The sequence below is a fragment of the Muscardinus avellanarius genome (genome assembly GCF_963383645.1).
Source record: "Muscardinus avellanarius genome assembly, chromosome: 4".
Classification (NCBI taxonomy): domain Eukaryota; kingdom Metazoa; phylum Chordata; class Mammalia; order Rodentia; family Gliridae; genus Muscardinus; species Muscardinus avellanarius.
In genome coordinates this window covers 12,156,135-12,182,736 of record NC_137789.1, presented here as the reverse complement: position 1 = coordinate 12,182,736, position 26,602 = coordinate 12,156,135, and the positions used below count along the sequence as shown (strand labels likewise).

The 26,602-nt window shown below is 40.3% G+C and overlaps 1 protein-coding gene across 4 annotated transcripts in view; it reads right to left on the bottom strand.

The window, feature by feature from the left end:
* Positions 1-26,602, bottom strand: part of ASAP1 (ArfGAP with SH3 domain, ankyrin repeat and PH domain 1) — a gene marked incomplete at both ends in the record, with an annotated part of 307,685 nt that overhangs the window by 134,945 nt on the left and 146,138 nt on the right. For all 4 annotated transcript variants that reach the window (XM_080694994.1, XM_080694996.1, XM_080694995.1 and 1 more), the window contains one exon: positions 10,939-11,011. In XM_080694994.1, coding sequence (XP_080551120.1) covers positions 10,939-11,011 — 73 coding nt within the window. The remainder of the gene's footprint in view (positions 1-10,938; positions 11,012-26,602) is intronic.

Sequence of the window (26,602 nt, the reverse complement as noted above, 5' to 3'; positions counted from 1 at the left end):
TATAGCTTTTTAAAATAGTTTCTGATGATCCTCTATATTTCCAGACTGCCTGTAGTAATATTATCTTTTTCACCTCTTATTTTTGTAATTTGGGTTCTTTCTTTTGGTTGGGTTACTAAGAGTTTATCTATCTTGTTTATTTTTTCAAGAAGCCAGCTTTTTGCTTTGCTGATCTTTTGCACTGTTCTTCTGTTCTCCACTTCATTGATTTCTGCTCTTATTTTAGTGACTTCCTGTCTTCCACTGGCTTTGGGTTGGAGCGTTCCTATTTTTCAAGGGCTTTGAGGTGTGTCATTAGGCTATTTGGTGATTTTCTGTTCTTATGTGAGCACACAGGGCTATGAATTTTCCTCTTAATACTAATTTCAACATGTCCCAGAGATTTGGGTAGATTTAGCTTTGATTCTAAAAATTTTAAAAGTTTATCTTATTTCTTCTATGATCCAGTCCTCGCTCAGAAGTGTGGTATTCAATCTCCAGGTATTTATGTAATTTCCCTGGGTTTTCTTATTGTTGATTTTTACTATCATTCTCTTATGGTCTGAAAAGATGGCAAGGAATTATGTCACATTTAAAAAATTTGCTACTGCTTGATTTGTGGCCAAGGATATTGTCTATTTTGAAGATGCTTCCAGAAGCAGCTAAAAAGAACATATATCCAGCTATACTTGGATGAAATAGTCTGTATATGTTTAGTAAGTCCATTTAGTTTATGGTGTTCTTAGGTCTGAGGCATCTTTGCTGGACTAGAAGACTGATCTAGTGCCATGAGAGGAGTACTGAAAATCTCCTAATATTATTGAAATCTAGAGGTCTATGTGAGACTTATGTCACAGAGATTGTTTCATAAAAGTCATTGTACCTAGAGTCAGAGCATAAATGTTGCCTATCATATCCTCTTGTTGGACTGTTCCTTTTTACCAGTAAAAAACAGAAACAAACAAAAAAATAAAGACTGCTTTTTTTTTAACCAATAAGGTACAATCTGCTTATCTCTTCTGATAAGTTTAGGCTTGAGGTCCATTTTGTATGATGTGAGAGTAGCTACCCCATCATCAATAGCAATCAGAGAGATGAAAATCAAAACTACTGAGGCTAACCTAACCCCAATTAGAATGGCAGTTACTAAAAACACAAATTATAATAAAAGCCAGTGAGGACTGTTGTTGGTAGAAGTGCAAATTAGTGCAATCACTTTGAAAATCGGTGTGGAAGGTCCTCAGAAGAATAGGAATATGACAGAATACTTGGGGGCTGATAAAGGATGACTCTGCCTAGCCAGTTTGCCACCACATGCACAGACAACAGTAATGCTCAGATTTTCCATGTCTTAGACAATTGATCGGACCTTATATCCTCACGATACTACTCCTGGGTATTTACCCAATAGAACTGAAATGAGACAACCACAGAATATATGAATATCTATGTTTATAGCAGTATAGTTCATAATTGCCAAACTATGGAACCAGCCTAAGTGTTCATCAACACATGAATGGATTAAAATGTACACATAATGAAATTATATTCAGTCATAAGAAAAAATCATGTCATTTAGAGGGAAGTGAATGGACCTGGAGAATATTATGGTAAGTGAGATTAGTCAGTCACAAAATGTGTAAGGTCAGATGTTTTCCTCATATGTGGAAGCTAGGGAGAAATTGGGACAAAGGAGGAGGAACCTTAGTAGAGTAAGGAAGGGGATCTAACAGAGAAAGGCAGGAGGGGGAGGGAGACTTGATGAGAGAAACACTCAATGGACATACATACACAAACTTACACACTGATGCCAATCACAATGCCGTGCATGGGAAGGGGAGGGAGTGGGTGGGAGCTGCGAGTGGGCTCACTGAGCACTGCACGAACGCCTTGATCATTCTGAACCTCATCATGATAGATATTACAATGCACCAATAAAATAACAGAGAAATGAAGATCAAAAAGGGGCAGGTCTCTCTGGTTTCAGTTGCCGAGGAAACAGTATTTTAGAGGTCACAAAAGGATCTTCATCTCATTTTATAACTACTAAGTATTGCATAAATGGACAGGCTAGTGATCATATTCTCAATTTTATTAGTAGGAAAATTGAGGTCCTGAGAAACAAAGGGACTTGCTAAGAAATTGTTCTTGCCACAGTAGAGATGGTATTCCAGATCTCTATTTGGGGGCCTCCTTTGATTTCTCACTGTAGGCAGCACAGAACACCCCCAAACACGACCTCAGCATAAGTCTTTCTAGTTTAGAAATTCTAGAAGAGGCACCACCTTGAATGCCCACAAGTAAGAAAACAAAGGCTGCAGAGGGCAAACGTGCCAGGTGCTGCAAAAGCATGTGTGTTGTGATGCAGAATACAACAAAACCAGTTTAAAATGAAACGTGGCTGATTAGTATTTCCCTCATTCAGCTCATTTCAATTTTATATAGCAAACATCTTAATAATACATTAGGGAAAGAGCTCCCAGAAAATTCGAGTGAGAAAAATCAGCCCCAGGTGTTCCAGAACTCTCCTAGCCTTGCCTGTACAAGACTCTTAAGTGCATGACTGAAGCCAGGTGTGGTGGCGCACGCTTGTAATCTCAGTACTCAGGAGGATGAGACAGGAGGATCATGATTCGTGGCCAGCCTCAGTTACATGGTGAGACCTTCCGCAATGTAGTGAGACCCTATTTCAAAATAAAGAATTAAAAACAGGCTGGAGGCGTAGCTCAGAGGTAAAAGCCCCTGGTTTCAATCCCTAGTACCACACAAAAAAAGTACATGTCTGATCAATTGTCTAAGACATGGAAAATTTGAGCTTATTCTGTTGTCTGTGCATGTAGTGGCAAACGAGCTAGTCAAAGTCATCCTTTGTCAACCCCTAAGTATTCTATCTGTGGTACTGATTAACAGTGATAAACACTTTAAAATCAGTAACAACTTTCTTATTTCCGTACCCAAACAGGGCATCAAAATCAATAGGTAGTTGTTTTTCTAGCTAAAGACTCAAATGGAGAAATCTCTCTAGTTCCACAAATAGGCACTTTAAGATTTATGTCTATGTATAAAAACAAATGGAATTCAACACACACTTGATTGCCTTCAAGAGGCTAGCTCAGGGCAGGCTGCCTTCAGGGGTATCGTATGGGAAGAACTGTGATGGACCTGTTTCACATGTGATACTTCAGCTGGTTAGTAGAGTGTGTGAAAGAGGCAGGATTTCAGCAAAACCTGGGGAAAATACCATGTACAGAAATAAAACAAAACACGCATCATTCCTCCACCGACTCTGCTACAGTTGAAGTCCAACATCTTAATACAGGAAAACAAATCTTATTTCAATGAGACATAACCATCTAAGAGTGTGGTCAAGCAGAGTAGATGAGAGGTAGGTCAGTGGTAAATCAGAGAATCTTGACTGTAATTGTTAAGGAGAGTGTGGCTAAGACTGAAAGTTGGTCATTAAAGATAACTACAAATAGCCATTAATCTGAATCTTCATGCAAACAATAAAAATGAGTAGTTGAAAAGAACTGAAAACAATAAATTTCACCTGAAAAATAACAAATGGTAGCTATTATTTACTATTTCTACAAAAATGGGAGTTTTAAGGCTCGAAAGCACTTCTTATATTCATCTTTAACTGAATTTTCTTGTTCATCTTGAGGCTCCAAAAATACTAAGCTACTGGTCATGGAATGAATGCTCACAATTTTATTCAAAGTATGTTAATTTCTGATGTATGCTCCATAAAACAAAGCACAGATCATAAAAACTCACCTCATCCACTTTTAGCTGGGTACAGTGGTGCCTGCCTGGAATCCTAGTTCTTAGGAGGCTGAGATAAGGAAAATTGCAGATTAAAGGCCAGACTCAGAAACTCCGTGAGACGTTCAGCAAGGTAGCAAGACTGTTTCAAAAATAAATAAATATTAGCACACTTCAATCAAAATGAGAACATGTGTTCCGTGACCAGCAGAATGAAGGAAACGTAAACACATGGGGAAAAGCTACATATTTCAGTAACAGAACATTTGAGCCAAAGGCTAGAACACAAAAATTCTTCTTTAAAAAGCGTGGAGTATTAAGGTTATTTTAAAAAGAGGCTCTGATTTTCTAAAGTCATTCTGAAAGTCCCTCCTAACTCTCCACATAATTCAAGAAGTAATGCTCTCTCTACCTTTGGGGAAAGCCCCTCCCTGAATCCTTTAAGGAACTAATTTTAGTTTGTAAATGAAGAACTCTTAAGAGTGCACAGAACCTTGAAGGCTCAAGAATTGCCTGCACTCTTCAAATCACCACTGCAGGAATTCTATCAAAACCTCTGCTTCTAAGAGCCCATGATATATATATATATATATATATATATATATATATATATATATATATATATATATTACTTACAAGCCTATTTCAAAAAGATTGTTAGAAAACTCAGTTCTTATCCACAAACAAAAAGGGTTAAATTTCCTAAAACAGACCAATTCATTGACTCTGTATATCTTTCAACATTTAATTCTGTCACATATTTCTATCTATTTCATCTCTTATCTATGCCTGTTAAGAAAATCTGTCCCCACTGAAAACCACAGTATTAAAATTAGCATCACATGACAACATGGTAAGACACCAAACTTAATTACCAACTCTAGTTACAACTGACTTGACACTGCACTGTCAAATTTGAAAAAATGTCTAACCCAAATTAGGCTGAAATGAATTTGCTTGCTTTCTATTCAGTGATAAATTTAGTGCTTTATCTTTAAAACTCTTAGGTTTCACTACGTATAAAGTATTTCTTAAAATAGATAACAAAATGAAAATCTGGAAAGAATACCACACATTAAATTTGCTTAAAAAAAGTATAAATGCTTTCCTATAAAACTACTTATTACATAATTCTAACGGAAAAAGAATGGGAGGGGAAAAACAGAAGGCAATGAGAAAACCAAGCGCTTTCTTTCCTATGATTAAAAAAAAAAAGCCTATGAAACTGCTCATAACAGTCTAGAGCCATATTTTTTTCTGTGTGTGTTTATTTTGTTTTTGGTGCCACTGGAGATTGAACCCAGGGGCATTCTACCTCTGAGCTCCACCCTCAGTCTGTTTTTTTATTTTGTATTTTGAAACTAGGTCTCACTAGGTTGCGGAGGGCCTCACAAGTTACTGAGGTTGGTCCCGAACCTGCAATCCTCCAGTCTCAGCATCCCAAGTACTGGAATTATAAGTGTGCACCACCACGCCCAGGCAGACCTATATTTTGGAAGTAAGACTTCAATATCATATGTGTGTAATCAAATTATACACCACTGCCCTTTCCCCCCACAAAAAGTAAAGGATTCAAGAGTTTTAACTTTCAAAATAATGTTATAGATTTCTTTTTTTTTTTTTTTGATACTGGAGATTGAACCGAGGAACATTCTACTCTCAATATACTCCTGTCCTTTTTAAATTTTGAAACAGAGTCTTTCTAAGCTGCTGAGGCTGGTCCCAAACCTGTGATCCTCCTGTCTTCCAAGTACTGGGATTACAAGCATGTGCCACCACACCCAACTTAAGTTATAGATTTCTAAGGGGCACTGCGTATTACTAGTAAGCTAACGTTTGTTCTAAATATATCTTAGCATAAATTTTAAATAAGCTATCAAATAATAATAAAATTTACATTTTGGTTTTGGTTGTGAATCTGGTTATTTGTGGAATTGCGCGCGCGCACACACACACACACACACACACACACACACACACACACACACACAGAAAGACCTAGAACTAGGACTATCTTGGGTCTTTACTGCCAGAGAAAGGTATACACATGTGTGTGTTAAGGTTATAACATTTCTGTTCAAAAACATTAATGTTTTCAACTTAGCTTACTTTGTAGAATACAAATCCAGTCCACTTATGCTTACTGTGAATTCTATACTTATTATGTCTCTTCCATTTTTATAAAAGTACAATATGTATTCCTGCTTTTAATAGCACTAAAAAGCATGCAGAAAGCCCTCATATCTTATGAACCATACCTGACTTATGATGGGCATTCATAAGCCTGCGATTGCAAGGACAGAGATCTTATGAAGGCTAGCCTCATTCTTGTTGTACTGACTTGGTCTCTCTTGCAAAGACTGTGCTCAAGATACCAGCCAAAGCTACAATCATCTGAAGGTTTCACTGGGGTTAGCAAATCTTTTTTTTTTATTTTTATTTTTTTTTGGTGGTACTGGGGTTCCTGGAAGCCCGTCTATCTCCGGACTACACTCCCAGACCTATTTTATTTTTGGAAACAGGGTCTCCTAAGCCAGCACGGCTGGCTTCGAACCTGCGCGATCCACCTGTCTCTGCCTCCCAAGCGCGGGGATTACAAGCGTGCGCCACCACGCCCGGCAGCAAATCTTTATATTTATTATGTTTTTATTTGTAGTACTGGGAATTGAACCCAGGGGCATTCTACCTCCGAGCTACATCCCCAGCCCTATTTTTTAATTCTTTTTTTTTTGTGTGTGTGTGGTACTGGGGTTCCTGGAAACCCTTTTTACTTCCAGGCTATACTCCCAGACCTATTTTATATTTTATTTGGAAACAGGGTCTCTTAAGCCAACGCAGCTGGCTTTGAACCTGTGTGTTCCTCCTGTCTCCGCCTCCCAAGCGCGGGGATTCTTTATTTTGAAACAAGGTCTCACTGACTTGCAGAGGGCCTCACTAAGTAGCTGAGGCTGGCCAGTAACCCGCGATCCTCCTGTCTCAGCCTCCCAAGTACTGGGATTAGAAGTGTGTGCCATCATGCCTGGCTTTGGGGTCAGCAAATCTGCTTGAAGGTGACTCACTCATCACATGGCTTTGTTTTTTTTTTTCTTTTTTTGTATGTGTGTGTGTTATACTGGGAATGGAAACCAGGGGCCTTCTACATCCATGCTATACCTCCAGACCTATTTTTATATTTTATTTGGAAATAGGGTCTCACTAAGTTGCTATGAGCCTCACTAAGCTGCTAAGGCTGGCTTTGAACAAGCGATCCTCCTGTCTCAGCCTCCAAGTACTAGAATTACAAGTGTGTGCCACCATGCCTGGCTCAGCGATGACTTTTAATGAGCCTTCTCCAAAGGATGCGTGAGAAGCCATGGTGGCTGACTTCATCCAAAGCAAATGATTAGAAAGAGGGCTGGAGGTTGGGAGGACTAAGTGGACGCTATCTCTTTATGAACTGGCCCCGCAGACCACAAGGAATCATTTCTATTATGTTTTATTCATTAGAAGAGAGTTACTAAGTCTAGTGCACAATCAAGGGGAAGAGGAACTAGGCTCCATCTTTGGAAAGAAAAAAGGACAGAAAAAATTGTAACCTAACGTAAAAATTCCATAGTGCTCAACAAACTGCTAGCTATTTTAAACACATTAGATAAAGAGAGAGGAGGTGAGACAAAAGGAAGCTGAGGTGCTATAAGGTAAAATTTTCTACATGACAATATGTTTTATAGGTCAAGACTTCAAAACTTACAAATAACACAGGAAAACTCAATGTCTTAGAGAATTTTTCCCTTGGTCGAAGAGGTTAACAAAGATTTGATATTTCATTTAATTTTTTATGTACTCATATACAGCAGGGACAAGTAAGCGACAAATTCCCAAAGCAATTTTCAAACTGAAGGGCTTGCATGAACATGATAATATGTTTTTCAAAAATAATTTCTCTTATATATACTGTTTATTAATTAACACTGATAAAAGCTTATGTGCAAAAATACCAAATTTTAAGAATAAGGCCACTTTTTTCAACCATCTTTCAAATCACTTTGTCAAAGTGGGTCACTGGTAACCTCAACCAGAAATATAAAAATATTTCTTAGCCAGGTGTGGTGGTGCATGTTTGTAATCCCAACACTTGGGAGGCTGAGACAGGAGGATCGCGCAGGTTCGAAGCCAGCCTCAGCTATTGAGTGAGGCTCTCAGCAACTGAGTGAGACCCTGTTTCAAATAAAATATGAAATAGGTCTGGGAGGATAGCCTGGAGGTAGAAAACCCCCTGGGTTCCACTCCCAGTACCATACATACACATACAAAAAAATCTTAAATCATTAAAGAGTACCACATGGGCTTTCTGTCACTTAAGCACTGTGAGAAAACAAGAAAATTCTAAAAACACATCAGGAAATAGATAGCAGAGTTAAGCCTCTTGTGGCTTCTTTGGATGAGGCCAAAAGCCCTTGGAGAGGAACAACGTGGATTCCACTGAGCATGTATCATGGAAAAATATACACCACCGTTTTACTCATCTAGCTATTTTTTAAGAATTGAATGTCATGGTGCTGCCCAAGCAAGCCAAACAAAACCCCGAATATACTGTACTGGTTTGTGACTGCATACATCTTATCAGGCTTCGGCAGTCTGCCAGGAGCCTGTAAGGATCTGAGCTTTTCACCACCATTTCCAAGCCATGGGCATGATTACTGCTGTGGCACTCTTGGGGAACCACCAAGTTACAGATTACACTACTGGGAGTTTACATTTGAGCAACTCATTCATGAATATTCATGACTAACGAATATTCAATAGCCCTTCTCAGCTTCCCAAGGAGGGGCCTACGCAGCCGACATGCAAAAATTTGTTTTACAGTTGTGGAGCCCCTGCCATGTGTTAGGTAGAAGACAAGTGGAAAGTGACCGTAAAGAGCAAAGCTGGGGTCAGCCAGCTTCTCCTTCTATTACACGCAAAGTAGGGAACTGCGGGCAAGTCCACCTGGCTCCCTAAGCGTCAGTTCATCCTGTGCTAAATGAGCAAAATGGTCCTTACATCACAGGCGTGACTGGGCTAGCCGGGGACAGCCAATGAGTGCCACTTATCCAAGAGCTGTTCCTTTAGCACTTTCTACACACAACATCATTTCTCACTCGATACCCTGTGAGCTTTCCTTCACAGCACTTTCTAGTTTCCACTAATACTTTCCAGTCTGATGATCTAATTCTAGCTGCAAGTTAGATGCATTCTGATATATGTATGCATGTATGTGTGTGTATGTATGTGTGTATGTGTGTGTGTATACATGCATTTTGATACACATTCATTCTCTCTCTCTCTAGACCTATTCTGAAACAATTCAAGGGGTGCAGGACTGAGGGCTGTCTGTTTCTGCTTTTGTTTACTAAGAGTTCTTCAGGTGATCCTGTGAATATCCATGGGTGAGAACCACTGGTCTAATGCAAGAGAGATGGTACACAATCACAAGTCAGTGGGACACACGCTCTCCTACAGAAGCACCGTCTGAAGGACTCCCTGAAATAAGAGTGGCAGTATGTATCTGCACAGTCCAATATGTTGGTCATTAGTCCCATGCTACTGATTCTGAGACTACAGTACTTGAAATCTTATTTTATTATTAACTTAATTTAAAGAGCTATGCCATGGACAGTACAGACCCAGTGAGAAAGCATAAGAGAACCCCTAATCCTGGCTGGGATCCAAACACACTTGGCTGTGGCCCCATCCACAATACTAGAGTTCTAATAGAAGAGATGGCACCAAGACACTGCATATATGCCCTGAGAACCCATGCAAGGGTGTCATTTCAGGGCAGCTGTGACAACAAAACAAAACAAAACAAAACCTTTAAAGAACAAAATGAAGCATATCCCCAAGTAAAAGAGCCACTGCATGAGCTGCTACGTAGTTACTGTGGCTAAGAAAGGACATGCATCTCTTTTTTTGGTAGTGGGGTGGATCTTGAGTAAAGATACTTGGAAAAGAGCCACATGGAACCCCGCATGGCAAAAGATGGCGACATCTTTTAAGTATGGAGCAAGAGTCTCCCTTCCTGTGGCTCATAAGCTGAGAGCCAGCCTCAAGCATGAGCCATAACGATGTGGAGAACTGACAGTTGTTCCCGAGGCAGATGATGGTTCATTAAGCTCTTAGAAAATCAGACAGCTCCAACGTTATCTGTAGAATCGTGAATGAAAATAGAGAAGGCACTCACGCCATGCGTTGGGGCCTGGATCTTCAACGCCCCCCAAAGGCTGTGTGTTGAAGGCTCGGTTCCCAGTGGACTACTGGAAGGTGGCAGGACCTTTAGAAGGTGGGAACTAGGCGGAGACAGCACTAGAGGTGTGCCCTGGACAGGTATATTGGAATCCTGGCGCTATTCTCTTTGAAAACAAACAGCTCTGCCCCACCACACGCTCCCTTGCCATGATGTTCTGCCTTACCACAGGCCCAAAGCAATGACACCAAGCTACCATGGACTGAAATGTATACCATAAAGCAAAATACATCTTTTCTCTTCTTAGTTGATTTTCTTAGGTGTTTTGTTATAATGGTTAGAAGCTAATTGTGTTCCCCCATCTGCCATTTGTTAAGCTCTTACTATGTGGCAGGTAGCGCATCAGGGGCCTCGCATCTTATACATACAATATGCTGCAAGTTAGATATATTTTCTTATTTTGTGGTAAGGAAAGTGAAGGTTTGTGAAGATGTTAAATAATTTGACTTTAGCTTGTTGTTGCTGTGTACACCTGTTATTTAGCAACCCCTCCAATGAAAGAAGCGATGACAGTTGGCAGGTCCATCAAGGTCTGAACCTTGATAGAACCTTGTACCTAACTTTCAACATTAGCTCATGCTCCATGGTGATTTGTTCAAATGTGCACAGGCACAGTCAAGAATAAAGAGATGCACGTGAGTTTAAGTAAAGCCACTTAACTGTAGACTGAGCAACCACTTAAAGAGACTTAAAATATCTCCTATGTCACTTGTGACAAAAATTGTAACTAACACTCTTTCCTTCTTTTTACTGTAGAAACACTGAGAGGTTTGGGCTAATAGTAGAGACTGAGAAAAAGAGAAAAGTTGAATTTCATTGACCTATTTACTTTTCCATTTTCATTGTCTTCCTTCAATAAACACAAATAGCAGGAAAAATGTTGTGGAAATTACTTATAATTCATGTTACCTGATTTGGTATGTACTTACCTTGACCAGAATTATATATTGCTTTTACAGATTTCTTCACTTTCTGTAGGGCTGTTCTATCTTGGTCTAGAGCCTAAAAGAGAAAAATGGGGAAAAAGATGTTAGAATATTTGGTACATTAAAAAAAATAATGTGTACATGTTAATGTATTACTTTGAATCTCACTATGATGCATAATTATAACACACCAATAAAAGTATAAATATAAAATACATTTTAAAATACTCATTCATAATTGAATTTGTTTTGTTCGGTACCAGAGCAACAATGAACTGAAATACTTAATAATGAACCATCTCAGAGACTAGAAGTGCCCAGGCTTTGAGCAACTACATTTTCAGGATAAATGCAGAGTCATTCCTCAAAGTACAAAAAAACTTGCAATACATTTAGAAAATCCTAAGACTTTCCCTTCTTTCCTTAGTCTATAGCCTGGTAAGGGAGAAAAGCAAGCATAAGACACAACGGTACCAGGGCATAAAACGCATCTTAGCATCTCATGGTAACTTCTCCAGAAAAAAAGAACAAAAAACACAGAGGGGACTGAAGTGAGTAGAATGACCTTCTCAGAGTACTTTTACCTTTGAGGATTTCTTAGTATTAAAAAATTAGCTTTCACATATGCCAGTTATTTTTTTAATAAATCTGTCTACAAAATATGGCGAAGATGCTGGTGATGCTGGCATGCATCTACAACAGTCTAATGAGGCTGTAAGTGGAACTGCTGACTCGTTATTCTAGGTGCAGGAAATGCAATTATGTGTACTTTGCTAAAACTCAGAAAATGGTACACTTAAGATATATACTTCTTTTTTCTTTTTCTTTTTTTTGTGGTACTGGAGGGTAAATCTAGGGGTATTCTATCTCTGAGCTACACCTGAAGCCCTGTTTTATTTTGAAATATGGTCTAGTACACTGGCCTTAACCCTGCAATCCTCCTACCTCAAGTACTGGGATTACAGATGTGTACCACCATCCCCAGCGTGTACTCTTTTCTGCATTTATATTAACTTCAAAAACTAAGTTAAAACTGCATGTGTATATTCAACATATATATGGCACATGAAACAAACATCTTAAAATAACTTCAAGCTCTTTTTGCTTCCCCAGCATCTGTGGTCCATAGGCTGGGAACACATAGATGGGTGTCAAGATTTGGACGGCAGGAGCAAGTAACAGTAGTGCTAATAAACTTACAGACATAAGATTTAAAAACATTAAATGTGTGCTCACATCCATTCTGGCATCGATGCTTGACAACTTCAGATGAAAAAACTGAATCCTACAGAGGGGATCACGTATTTCCCAGAGGGTCACAAAGAGTTGAAAAGAATAAATGCAACGGTAGCAGGTGCCTAGCATTCCCTTTTTCTGAAAATTGGTCTTTCCTGCCTTTCTAATTGTTTGCCATTCTCCTTCAGCTCCTGTTCCTAAGGCACCAATGGCCTGTTGGGCAGCTGGCCCAGGCTGGGCTCCAAGTCTTTGCTAGGATTTGGAGGCATGAGAACAGCGATGCCCAGGCCCTTTCTGGTGAGGTCAGCCTGGGACCACGAGTAGTTCTGGTTCTAGATGAGTGGAAGAAACTGGCCAGGCCTGACATTAACAGAGACAAAGCAACAGAGGCAAGAGGTGAAGGGGTCCTGGTGGCACCCTGCTTCCAGCTATTGTCCACGCATGTGTTGCTGCTAACCTGACTGCACTTTGAGTACATGAAACATTAAGTTCCTTCTGACCCAAGCCAGTTGAAGTTGGGGGTGCAACCATAACTTGCAACCACAAGTCCTAAATAAAGGAAGAACTAAAGTTTACTGAACACTTGCTACATGTCAGACATAATGCTTGTTATTTAAAACACACCAGTTATGTAAGATACATATGTTTTCAATTATCTCCTTAAAATGAATCTTTAAAAAGAAAACAATCTGTATGAAACCTGCATCATCTCCATTTTTTTTCTTTGTGTGGTACTGGGGATTGAACGCAGGGGCATTCTATCTCCGAGCTACACCCCAACCCTATTTTTTAGTCTTTATTTTGAAACAAGGTCTCACTAAGTTGCAGAGGGCCTCACTAAGTAGCTGAGGCTGTCCTCCAACTTGCGATCCTGTCTCAGCCTCCCAAAAGGTGCGATTACCAGCGTGCACCACCAAACCTGACATCTCCATTTTTTTTTTTAGATAAGGAATTATGGTAAGGCTTTGATAAGTATTTGTAGAAATAGAGGGAGGAAAAGTTGTCTGAAGTCACAGTCATCAAAGTACAGAAGTCACTTTTCACACAAACATCTACCAAATCCTAAAGTCCATGCTGTTTCTATTGGGACACGGCTTCGAAGACCAGTCTTTGCAGACTTAGGGTCCAACACTATTTTCATCATGCCTATCATGTGACCTTCCATCCTTGAAATTTCTGCTACAACTATGATGCAATTTCCTTTAATCTACTCAGATGTTTATTAAAAAAAGAAGCAAATAACTACACTATAAAGAATGAAAATTCAGGATTATTTGCCGTTATTAGAAGATACCCTGAAAATTGATATGTGCCTCTTACTAAGCAAAATGTTCCTCTGCTTCGTCCTCAAATCATCCCATACACCAGGTACAGAGAATACCACAGGTAAGGAACCATTTCCTGAGACAGTTTTAGATAAATGTTACATTTTGAGTTACTGCAAAAATTTTAGATTTGTTGTTTTAACAAAAGAGCACAACTAGTATTTAGTAAATGCTTAGTATGAAGCAGAAACCATGCTGAGAGGTACACATGGATTATCTCATTTAATTATCAGAAAACCCAATGAAGGAAGAGAAAACAGAGGCTTAGAAAGATTACTCTGTCCTGGGGGGCAGAGTTAGAATTTGAACCCAAGTTCTGATAACAGTAACTAACCCTACCATGTCCTACATTCCAATGCTCTATGATGAGCTGAAATTAAATTGAGTCTTATCATGTGTGAGGAGAGTAACTACCAGTTTTCAGAGATAAAGTCTGAGTTAGAAATTGTACGACATTTAGGTTGCTAAGGGAGTAAAAAGGAAAAAGAAGAATGCAAATAAGCCGTCCTTTAAAAGACTGAATCCAAGGAGTTTAATTCTTTTATGAACTGTTTTTTGCGGGGAGGACATTTAAATAATAATGCTAATAACAGTCATCATTTATTTTTTATTATAGTCATTTTTCTTTTCTGAAGAAAATTTCTGGGCTTTAGAAAAACAAAATAGCTTGTTAAGTGCCCAAGAACAAGTATGAGAAGAACAAGCCTTTGCTTTTTCAGCCATGCCAACTCTGTTGTAGAAGCCATCTTCATTTCCCCTGCATCTTACCATTTCTTACTTATTTTCAAAAAAGGAGAAAAGACTTGCACCTGGAAGAAAACCATCTATCAGTTCAGCTTTGGGGAGTAATAATGACATAAGGATGGGTCTAATCAAAGAGAAATTAACGTGTGGGTTTAATATCTGTGCACAGTTGTAATTCACAACTTTATTTTAATTTTTTTTTTATTGGTGCATTGTAGTCATACATCTTAATGGGATAAAAGATGGTGGAGACAACTTTAAATGGGCAAAGGGATGGGGAAGATTTAAGCCATAACATTTTATGAGACCCTCTATATACTTTCCTTTTTGGGAACCCCAGATGGGGCAGGAGGAAGATGTAATCTCAGAACTTACGTTGAATGTTTTACCAATCTGTCCATGAACTGACAGGGTGTAACGTTCACATACTTTTTTTTTTTTTTACGAGCTTAAGCAATTTTATTATTACAAAGGTAGTAAAAATAGAACTATACTGCTGAGAGCTTAAGATATTTTATTATTACAAAGGTAGAAAGAAAGGACAGAACAATAAAGCACTGCGTCAGAGAGGATGCAGTGGAGTGCCTTGAAAGTAAGACATTCCACATACTTACTTTTAAAGGTTATGAATAGCATCCCCATTTGACAACTACACTCATAGTTAAGTCTGGTTGACACTTCTTTTTCTCTTTTTAAATTTTTTATTGGTGCACTGTAGTCATATATTTTAATGGGTACAAGATGGTGGAGGCATACATGCACACATCACCCAATTAGCCCTTACCTGATTCCCTCCCCATTTCCTTTTCCTCCCTCCTTCTCATGTTTGGCTTAGTGACTAATACTGATTTTTATTTTTTATTTTTTGGTGGTTCTGGGGATGGAACCCAGGGGCCTTCTACCTCTGGGCTACACTCCCAGACCTATTTTATATTTTATTTGGAAACAGGGTCTATTAAGCCAGCTGAGGCTGGCTTCGAACCTGCACAATCCTCCTGTCTCCGCCTCCCAAGCGCGGGGATTACAAGTGTGCGCCACCACGCCGGGCGATATGTTTTTTAAAGTACATCATGTGCATTAGAGAATTTCCCTTCTCCCCCTCCAATCCCCTCAGCTGGGTTGCCTTATTTGCTCATTTGTTGTATCTCCTTCTTTGTCTAGAGTTCCTCCTATGACCTGTTTTCTCCCTAGCTTCTGCATACTAGGGAGAGCATCAGATCTCTTATTTTTTGTGACTGACTGACCTCACTTAGCATAATATCCTCCAGTTCCATTCATTTCCCTGTAAATGACATAATGTTTGTCTACTGGCAAAGCAAAAACACCTAGTAAAATGCACTTCTAAGAGAGCTGAAGGATGCTGTCCTTCAATCAAAGGTTTCAATTCTAAGACTCCCCCTAGAAATAACACATCTAATGTACAAGAAAGGACTATTCTCTCACATGTCAGACAAACTATAGGACATCCTATGAAATGTCATATATATAAAATTAGATAAGGGCTAAGGAAAGAGTAGCTGAAAATATGACCTATAAAACTATACCTTTCAAACCATTAAAAGTATAATAAAAATCTATGTCTGCATTTCTAAGTGTGCATCTGAAGTTGCCCGTGTCAAGAGGGTGGGGTAGGGACAGAAAGAAGTAAGAAATAAATGTATACAGGAGAATAAGCCCATCTTTAATAACAGAATAGCACCTTATGTGTTGAAAATTTGCCAGTGCAATAACTTCATGTTCTCTGCACTTCTGAAGACCAAGGATGTTAACCTAGGAGAGTACTTCCAACCTTGGTATGGAAAGTGTTTGCTTTCATTTTACACACAGGCTTAACAAGTTTGGTTACTTGAATTCTAGGCACAGAAAAGAGAGACAGAGAAGAAAACACACCAACAGAAGAGGGGGCAGGCAGAGGTTCTCCAGACAAATCCTACAACTTGGACATAAGAATGGAAGATCCCTCTAGTCTGAGGCCACTCCAGGTGGGGCACAGACTGTTCCTACCCCTCCAGGTCAAGTGGCGTCCAAACACTGCATTTACCTCTACTTAACTAGACACATGCCCCTTCATGTAGTTCCTGCTTGCTCAGTGAAAACAAATCCAAGAAAAATGGTTGTGACAACAAATGAGATGCCTGGTACTATTGTGGATACAACCGATGAAGGAAGTTATCTATAAAATATTAATTCTTTTTTATTGGTGCATTGTAGTCATACATCTTAATGGAGTACAAGATGTTAGAGGCATGTATGTACATATCACTTTAGACCTTCGTTAGCCAAGGGCTTTCTCCATACTTCTCATATCATTTCTTTCTTTTATACTATATTTTAGATGTTTAATGTACTTGTGTCTCTTTTGCTACTTGATCAATTAAAAATTATGTGAGGGAAATGCCAAGATAATATCCATGTTTGTTTCTTAAAAATGCTTTAACGAATACTAAGCTGAATAAAAGGATCACTCCTATCTCAATGCTTTTATAATTGTTAACCTTTGTCCTAAAATCTCCCCCCCCCCCCGCATGTCTGGGGATGGAACTCAAGGGCATTTGACCTCGAGCTACAACCCCTGCCCTATTTTTTATTCTTTATTTTGAAACAGGGTCTAAGTTGCAGAGGACCTAACTAAGTAGCTGAGGCTGCCCATTCTCTGGTCTCAGCCTCCTGAATGCTGGGATTACAAACGTGCGCTACCACGCCTGGCCTAAAATCTTTTTCTCAAAACTTTCTTCCTCTAACCATAAAGGGCTCTGGCCTAATCTCTCTCCCTCTTTCTCTCTCTCTTCTCTCTCTTTCTCCCTCCCTCCCTCTTTAGCATTAAGCTTAAAAGTCTTTTCCTTAAAATATCTTTCTAAGAAGCCAGGCATAGTGGTGCACGGTGTAATCCCAGCACTTGGGAGGCTGAGACAGGAGGAATTGCAGGTTCAAAGCCAGCCACAGCAGCTTAGCGAGGCTCTCGGCATCTTAGTGAGATCCTGTTTCCAAATAAAATATTAAAATAGGTGTGGGGGTATGGCCTGGAGGTAGAAGGCCCCTGGGTTATACTCCCAGTATATATAAAAAAAAAAAAATAGATCTATCTGACTTCCAGGTACTCTCCCCTTTCAATACCCTCTTTACTCCTGTTGATCCTACCACTCTCTAAAATCATCTCAGTGCTACACTCCCACACTTGCTGGAAGGCTGAATCACAGATGTACAGAGCACCTTGTTATGACCCTCTGACCCAGACTAAAAGGCTCCCACTCGGAGCATGGCAGCGCACTTACTGGAACACTCATTTAAGGCTGAATGACCGAATAAGCAAATAAATGGATGACCCAAGAATGAATACTTCTCTTATGCTTGTGAACTGAGGGCCTGAACACAGTTTCGGGATAACTGCGGCCTGAGTACATTGCATGGATAGTGCACCTCCTCTCTCCCTCTCCTGCACTAGTGAAGAGATGGACCTAGGACGTCCTGACTACCGGAAACGAGAACGATGCCTGGCCATGTGGCTACAGTGGACCCTGCTAAAGGGAGACCAGTCCCTTCACCTGAGAAGATAATGGCAGTGGCCACAAATGAAATTAGAAACCAAGTCACCTGAGAATTCTCATTTCCACCAGCTACATCCAACTATCTTTCTATGCATACATTTAGCCAACAACCATTTACTAAACATCAACGATGGAGAGAAAACATACGAAGGTGAATGAAATATAGTTTCATCTACATTTCATCTAAGGATAACACAAAGGAGAGAGAGAGAAGGGTGCTGTGTGCTGGGTATTGCTTTAGATGATCTCATCCACACCTCCTGCAGCCATGGAGGAGATGGTGTTCATGGCTGTGTACCTTACACTGTTTTGGAACATGCACAGAAAGAAGGATGGTAGACTTCCAGGAAGATGGCAACAGAGAAAAGCGGGGCTTACAAGCCCCGCTAACAACCAATCTCTATTACCACAAAATCAGCGCCTTTCATAGCCAGAAAACACCCATCAGCAGAGAAACAATAAATGTAATTACAAGGGACACAGAAAAAGAGGGCTGGGAAAACGAGACACCAGAAAGAAATCAGACCACAGTGCTGCCATAGCCATAGCCGCAGCACGGGCACCATCTTCCCTTGCAGCACCAGGCCCCAGAGAGGAGGGGACTCAGAATAGAGCTCAGAGCCAGAGAGGAGATATGCCGGCCTCTCGCCCGAGGACGCGGCAGCAGCGCCTTACTGCCGGCGGCAATGGTGAGTTTACCGGACGGCTCCAAACCAACGCACTCAACAGCCCACCAGGCTCCAGAGAGGGGCGGCGGACAGCAAGCCAAGTGAATCAATAAAAAAATTAAAAAAAAAAAAAAGAAAGAAGGATGGTAAGGAAGCAGCAACAAAGACAAGCTGAGATAGCAGCAGAAAGAGGAAGCACCACCTCATTCTACCAATGTGAGGTGCTACACTCATCCTTGTGCCAGGAGACAACACCCGCAGTTAGGGAAGGGGTCAGCAAGAAGCCCAGCAGGCCTGCTGCAGAGAAGAAGGGCATGGTGGAGGCTGCAGCCTGTGTGGAAGGAAGCGGGAGAGATGTTATCTATCGTATGTTAGTTTCAGGATTAATATGAGTTGAACGAGGCTGCTACCCAAGGGGAAATGATCAACCTAAAATAAAATTTGATTTGCATAATGCGGCCCCAAAATGGAAAGTTATAGAGCACATACAAATAAAGGTATGAAACTGTTTATCTGTGTTGCTGCAGACTATAAAAAGTGTCCAGAAGATTCAGGTCTCCTGCACTCATAGCTATTTTAGTCAGAGGAGTTTAATGTCTTGCTTTACCTATAGTAGGGTGGCAGATGTGGCGGGGGTGGGGGGGATGCGACCCACAGACAGCAAAGCTTTGTAGGTGCTAAAGTTCTAAAAGTCTGACAACTTAGTCAATCAGACCGGTGGCAAGAGCTGAAATTATTCAGGTCCTGAATGACTGGAAGGATCTTTTCCATGTAAGCAAATACCAGCAAGCTATCAACTTTCTAAACCAAATAAAAGGTAGTACATCAAACTGTAACTCATGAAAGTCTGCTTTGTTGTGCAGACATAGAGTACCTGTCAGATGCCACTGTGAGGGTGGGAAGTATGCTAGGCCCAGAGTAAGGTTTAATATGCATTAGTTAAGTTAATCTGCCTTTGCATAATAAGGACCTAGAATTAAAGGTGCACAGAATGCATCTGGTATTCTATCATGCTAGTTATTTCTCATGTAAACCTTAGTGTTTATGCCAATCATTTGAAGGAAGTACCATCTTAAAGCAAATACAGCAACATATTATTTTTGCTTGGGTGACATGTAGAAATATTAATTTTGTAATCTCTCAAGAGCTCATCATGCCTTTCAAAAGTCACATCTCTGATGTATCAGTGATAAGATTATTTTCCTTTTCTTTGTAAGGGCCTAGGACCTGGATGAAACACATTCCTCAATTAACTATACTAAGGCTGCAAAAGAAAAACTTACAGACACAACAAAGACAAAAGCAAGCTTCCTGTGGTGAAGGGTCTGCCTGCTGCCCTCCCTTGCCTCCCCCTCTACAGACCAGAGCAGCAGGCCTAAGGACGATTCTGGAGAAGGGAGAGGGAGGCTGGGGCATCGCTCTGCCCTTTGTATCAATGGCAGAATCCGGCAGAGAACACAGAAAGCGAAACAAGAGATCCCCATCAAGACCCTTAAAGCCAATTGGGGAGGCCAGCCATCCTACACATTCTGTAAAGGGAGCTTAACTCACCTCTGAGGGCTAAGTCGGGCCCTGTTATTCTCTGGAAAGTGTGCTCTCTGCACCTAGAACCCTGGTGGACCCACCTCACCAGCAAGGCTGCCCAAAGACCTAAGTGATACTCAGTGTTCTAGCCATCAACTATGACTTGTGCATGGGTTCAGTCTTTGCCTCTTAAAAAAAGCAAAGTGTACTTGTGGAATCAGGTTTTTTTTTTTGTTTGTTTGTTTGTTTGTTTTTTGTACTCAAGATGGAACCCTGGGGCATTCTACCTCCAAGCAATACCACCAGGCCTAATTTTTTTTTCCATTATTTTGAAACAGGGTCTCACTGAGTTGCAGAGGACCTCTCTAAGTAGTTGAGGCTGTCCACAAACTGCGATCCTCCTGTCTCAGCGTGTACCACCATGCCAGGCTAGCTATCATCTTAAATGTTACCGTGGCCGGGAACCCAGGCACTGAGGCTCTGGAGACTGTGTGCCTCCTGCCTGGCCACCACTTGCAGGCTGTGCGACTGAGGGCAAGTTAGTCATCCCCTCGGATTCTAGTGGTACTGTGGCACCTTCTCCACACAGCACCAGGTCAATCCGTGAGTGCTGCTTCTCCTTTCCTGATGGTCCTCAGATTCTTATCTTAGCCCATTCTTGCTTCCCTTCTCTCTTCATGTCTGATGAAGATAAAAATGGCCAAGTATGTTTTACATATTACCTTATTTAATCCTAATGATAACTTACAAAACATCACTCATATTCTATATAGATAAAGAAAGAGAGGATCAAATGACCCTAGATCACACAATTTGGAAAAAACAAAAACAAAATTTCAAGCCACATCTTCCTGACCTTAAAGCTTGTACTGAGAATCAGTCTATTCTCTAAACTTTCAACCTGACACAGTGGGGTTGAAGGATAGAGAATATTTTTGCAAAGTCAGAAAAGGCTGGGTGTAGTGGCATACACCTGTAATCCCAGTACCAGGAGGCTGAAACAGGAGGATCACAGGTTTGTAGCCAGATTCAGAAACTTAACGGGACCCTCTGCAAGTAAAAAATAAAAAGTAAAAAATAAAATAGGACTGGAGGTGCAGCACAGAAGGAGAATGCCCTTGGGTTCAACCCCCAGTATCAAAAGAAAAAAAAAAAAAGGATTAGAAAAAGATTCAGTGATTTGTGATTTTTCTTCTTCTTTGGCCCTTTTGATGGGAAGGGGTGGAGAGGATGTTTTCTTGGAGAAACCAAGCAGCTCTCAAGGTGAGGGGCGATAGGGGCGGTGACACCCACAGCCAAGTGGGAAGGAGTCAACCTGCTGCTTGCTGGGTGTTGCTGCTGAAGCAGTCAGACCTGAGCTGCCCGTCAGCCATCTCATGAAGCTCCCCTGCCAAGTACTCTGTTCAACATAGCAGGTGTCAGCCCAAATCACAGACGGGCCAGCCACCTCGATTCACAATGGCAGCCTTCAGGGACGTAAGGCCTTCAGCCTTGACAGGGGGCATCACTTTCACTGGACAGATTCCGAGCACAGAGAAAATAGGCTTCATATTAAAAACCAACCACAACAGCAGTTGGAGATGCAGAGGCTTGTGGAAGCTTCTAGGTGGCCTTTAAAATACTGGCGACTTATTGAAGGACACCACTGAGGCTGACTGGTGGAAAATTCTTGAAAAGGATTGGCAGGCTTACCCTCAGGCTCAGCAAAGAAAACAGGAGCTTATTTATAAAAGAGGAATAGCTTCTCTTCCTAACACTTCAAATTCTATGGCCCACATGCAGGGCACTCACATGTTTGGCCTGGGCTGAGAAGGTGAAGAGACTGGCTGGGAACACCCCCAGAGCAGGCTCCTCCATCACCATGCGCCACGCCCCCGATGCCCAGGGACGTGCTGGATGTGGGACTGCCTGGTGAAGACAGAGCCGCTCTCTTCTTCAAGGTGGGAGAGACAGAAAACAGCTAAGTGTGTGGCACCAATTCTAAGACGAGACAAGCTCGATGCTGAGCCCCATGGGGATCAGGTGGATGAAGCAAGCGGCTGTGTGGAGGACAGATACAGATGCAAACCAGATGACGCAGGGAGGGAAGGCCAGGGCAGGGCATTTAGGTTTTAATCTGAAGGCAAAGATGGAGCCACTGAAATTACAGGAGAACAGGTGGTTAGCTTAGGCTCAGAGAAAAATGACTCTGGCTGCTGTGTTGGGAATGGAAGATAAAGGAGCAAGACAGGGAAAGGAAGAGACGATGAGCTGGACGCTACGGAGCAGAGTTTCCCTTAGGGATGTCTGCTGTGGATCAATCCAATTATCTGTAACCACACCCAAACTTGAGGCCTGGTCCAGATCCTCTCGCCTCCTCCATGTCCACTTAGTACCTCAGTGGACGGCATCAAGCTGCTCAGCTGAAACCAATGTCACTCCTTCTCTGTAACCCCCTGTAAGCAGCAGCCTATAAAGTGCTGCCCAGTCTAACTCACGGCACTCCTTAAACCCATCCTGACTGCTCCTGCCTCACTGTGCTGCTTGATCCGGCCCAACCAGGTCCTTGAACAGCATCCTAGCGACCCCCTGTTTTCACCCTCCGCCCTTCCCTCCTCCATACCAAAGCAGAGTGTCTCTGCATCATAAACCTGCTCATGTCACTTTCTAGCTTTAAAGCCTGGAACGCTAAAGTGGCGTAGTTGCTTTCTTGACTTCACGGTCTGCCATGTTCAACTGCCTCTCCAATTAGTAACACGCTCCATTGTTCACGTGGGTCACACAGGCAGCTTCCCAGAGCCGGCCCATCTCCCTCCCCAGCTTTGGGGAACAGAAGGGAATACGAGCTATAAGCCCATGGTGGCTTCTGCTAGGTTAAAATTAAGTTCAGACCCCTTGTTTATTCACCAAGAGATCTTGGAGCTGCTGACTGAATGAAGATCTGGTTATTGTGAAACATAATATTTTTACAGAGAGACATATCTAATTTGACAGAGAAGAACAAAAAAGTCCAGGGATCCATTTGTATGAAGATGACATCATTAAAATGAAGTGTTGATCTTCATGAAAAAACTTAGAAGGTTAAAAAAAAACACCAGATGAATTCAAACAGTAGCTTTTGTATGTCATCTGTAGAAAACTATCCTCAGAGATGCCCAAAGTGTACCAGGAAAGGAGAGTCCATAATTCGTTTGGAAAATATGCAAATCCCACCTCTACACACTTCCTCCCTTCCTCAATGTATATCGGAACATCAGAGATTGTGATGCTGCAAAGAAATGTGTTTAGCCCTGCGTGGTGCCGCACCCTTGTAATCCCAGTATCTGGGAGGCAGAGACCGGAGGATCATGGTTCATGGACAGCCTCAGCTACCTAGCAAGGCCCTTCACAACTCAGTGAGACCCTGTTTCAAAAATAAAAAGACTAAAAAATAGGGCTGGGGGTGTAGCTCAGAGGTACAATGCCCCCGCGTTCCATCCCCAGTACTGCATAAATAAAAAAATAAATAAATAAATAAATAAATAAATAAATAAAAGAAAGACTTAAAAAAAATAAAGCTAGAGGTGGAGCTCGGAGGTACGGTGCGACTGGGTTCCATCTCCGTTACTGCCAAAAAAAAAAAAAAAAAAAGTTTAACTTACCAGAAATTCCAATTAAAACAATAATTAATTAAAATTTGAATATTTTTGTTTTTGTTTTTATATATCTATAGAACAATTTTTGTTGGAACATGAAATAGGAAAACTTTAAGGTAAAAAAAATCTAACAAAGTTAGGTTTGAAAAAATACACTAAGCATATCAGTTAGAGGTCTCATGATTTTCTGTGGTCAAGAACAGATGCTATCCAAAAAAAAAGGTAAATGAATGCAAACAATTTTTATTAAGCAAACAAAACTAAGATGAAATAATAGAAAACAACAACAACGAAAATTGTGAGAAAATGGTGCTCTGTTTGTGTGTGTGTGTGGGGGGGGGGGTGCTGGAGGTTGAACCCAGGGGCATTCTCCCTCTGAGCTACACACACAGTCCTATTTTATTTTTTTATTTCGAAACACGGTCTCACTAAGTTGTTGAGACTGGCCCCGAACCTGCAATCCTCCTGCCTAAGCCTCCTGAGTACTGGGGTTATAGGCATGTCTCACCACACCTGGCAACATTTTAAATATATACTTAGTACTAGGAATTTAAATACTGCTGCTACAGATATCCAAATAGAGCAAGTTAATTGCATTTTAAGTAACAAAACTTGCTGATCATATTTGACACAGTAATACCTCTCCTGACAATTCCTACCAAAAGAATGACTTCCATGTTTTCAGTAATAGTGAAGGGGGAGGGCTTATCAAGTGCTCTACATGATTGTTCAGCATCGTTTTAGATAAAAAGTTAGAAATAATCTGAATACAACAACCGTGGAATGGTAAAACAGAATCAAATACAGAAGGGCTTACTAAAAATTATTTATAAAATTAGAAGGGATAAGACTATCATTTATCAAATATCAAATTATGTGATATATGTATCTTTTAAAATACCATCATTCAAAAATGTAAAATTACATTTATTTTAACAATTACCAAGAACTGTATATGTTCAGGTAGAGATGTTTAAAAGCTGTTGCTATGTTATTAGGAAGAATTTTTCTTTTAAAATAATTCCCATATATAATAATAGAAGGTTGACTTAGTACCTCAAACTTTCTGAGCCTTTTAACAATGTCTTGTAATTCATCCAATCCTTGATTCCCCTCAGCAATTTCAAAAGACCCAATGGAAAAGGGGGGAGAAACAGTACATACTCTCAGTAATTTCCGTGTCGCCTTGCAAATTGTACATTTAAAAAATTAGTGCAATATTGTGTTTCAAGAGCTCCTGTCTGGGGCCAAGAAGAAAACGGTAATCACAGCAATTACCTTGTGAACCTCTAATTTCTGTTTGTAGTTCTAAAGTTCGGAGTAGCACACCCACCCATGAACACCATGGCTCTTTCATCCAGAAGCAATTTCAGCTCCAATCTTGGGAAAATAATAATTATAGGTACAGGAAGGTATTTAAAGACAAAGGGAAAAAAAGTCACAAAAACACCATTTCCATGCTGTAACACACTGAGAGTTTCTTAAGAAAATTAAGATCCAGATCTAACCCAGAGCAGGACACAGTCTAGGAAGTGCTTGACCACAGAATTATAACCATAGACCAACAAGATTTTTACTCTTCTTAAACATTTCAAAAAAATCATGAAGATAAAATATCCTGGGATCTTATACATGGAGAATGATTCAATAAATATTTTCTGACTGCTACTCATGTTTACAGCATTATGGGAAAGATGATGTACAACTTGGCAAAAATAGCCTGGGAGCTGTCTGCTAATTTGTATACAGAAGAGACAACACCACTGGTCATTTTTTAAAAGGACATTGCTGAGATGCCCATGTGTTTTTCTTAAGCAGTGGCAACCAGTCTAATAACTTTAAGCTTAGAATACTGGGTGACACTGAATGGCATTAATATTGTTTATAAATAAAACAATTGTTTTTTCATCTTTATTAATTAGCTTCTGATTTTTCCAACTGACTAAATATTACCACCATCTTTCCTTTCCAAGGAAATTAAGGCTTTCTAGAGAGATGAAGTAACTTTAGGCTTGTATGAGTAATAAATGTCATCTTGAAATTCAACTTCCAAGTCAAAATTTAATTCTTAAAAAATTATTCTAAGCTGGGCGTGATGGTGCACGCTTGTAATCCCTGCGCTTGGGAGGCTGAGACAGGAGGACTGCACAGGTTCAAAGCCAGCCTCAGCTACTTAGTGAGGCTCTCTGCAACTTAGTGAGATTCTGTTTCCAAATAAAGTATAAAATAGTTTGGAAGGTAGAAAAGCACCTGGGTTTCACCCCCAGTAACCCCTCCCCCTTATTGTTCTATTTGCAGGTATACTATAGTCTTAAGGCATTACTAAAAGCAAATAACAATAATAATACTAGTAATAATAGTAATAAATAATAAAGATATATTATTACTATAAATAGTAATAATAATAATAAAGACATTCTGAGCTGGAGGTTAGCTCAATTGTAGAACACTTGCTTAGCATGCTTTAGGCACTAGGGTGAATTCCTGTCTCATTAAAAAATAAATTCCTTTGAGTCTGTTTCCTTTCACGAAGCATTTACAATACCTGCTTTACTGGCAAACAGAAAAACTCCAAATTTATTTATTTTCTGTTTTTTGTGGTACTAGGGACTGAACTCAGGGGCTAGATTCTACCTCCAAGCCATAACCCTAAACCTTATTATTTATTTTTATTTTGAATCTAAGTTGCTGAGGCAAGCTACAAACCTGGAATCCTCCTCAGCCTCCTAAGCATTAGGATCACAGGTGTGCATCACTGTGCCCAGCCAGATGAGTTTATTTATTTAATAGCATATCAATCAACCTGTAAATAGAAATTTTAAACTTTACTCCTAACTCTACCATTCCAAAATGTTCTTCTTTTGGTTGACTTATCTTCATTTGTGTACATATTCTCTACGCATATTATATGCAGACCATATTCTGCTATTCTGTTTTTCTTATTAAAATTATCCAGTATATTGTATTCCATAAGGGCATCCATTGGCAACCCTATGGCATTACATCACTGA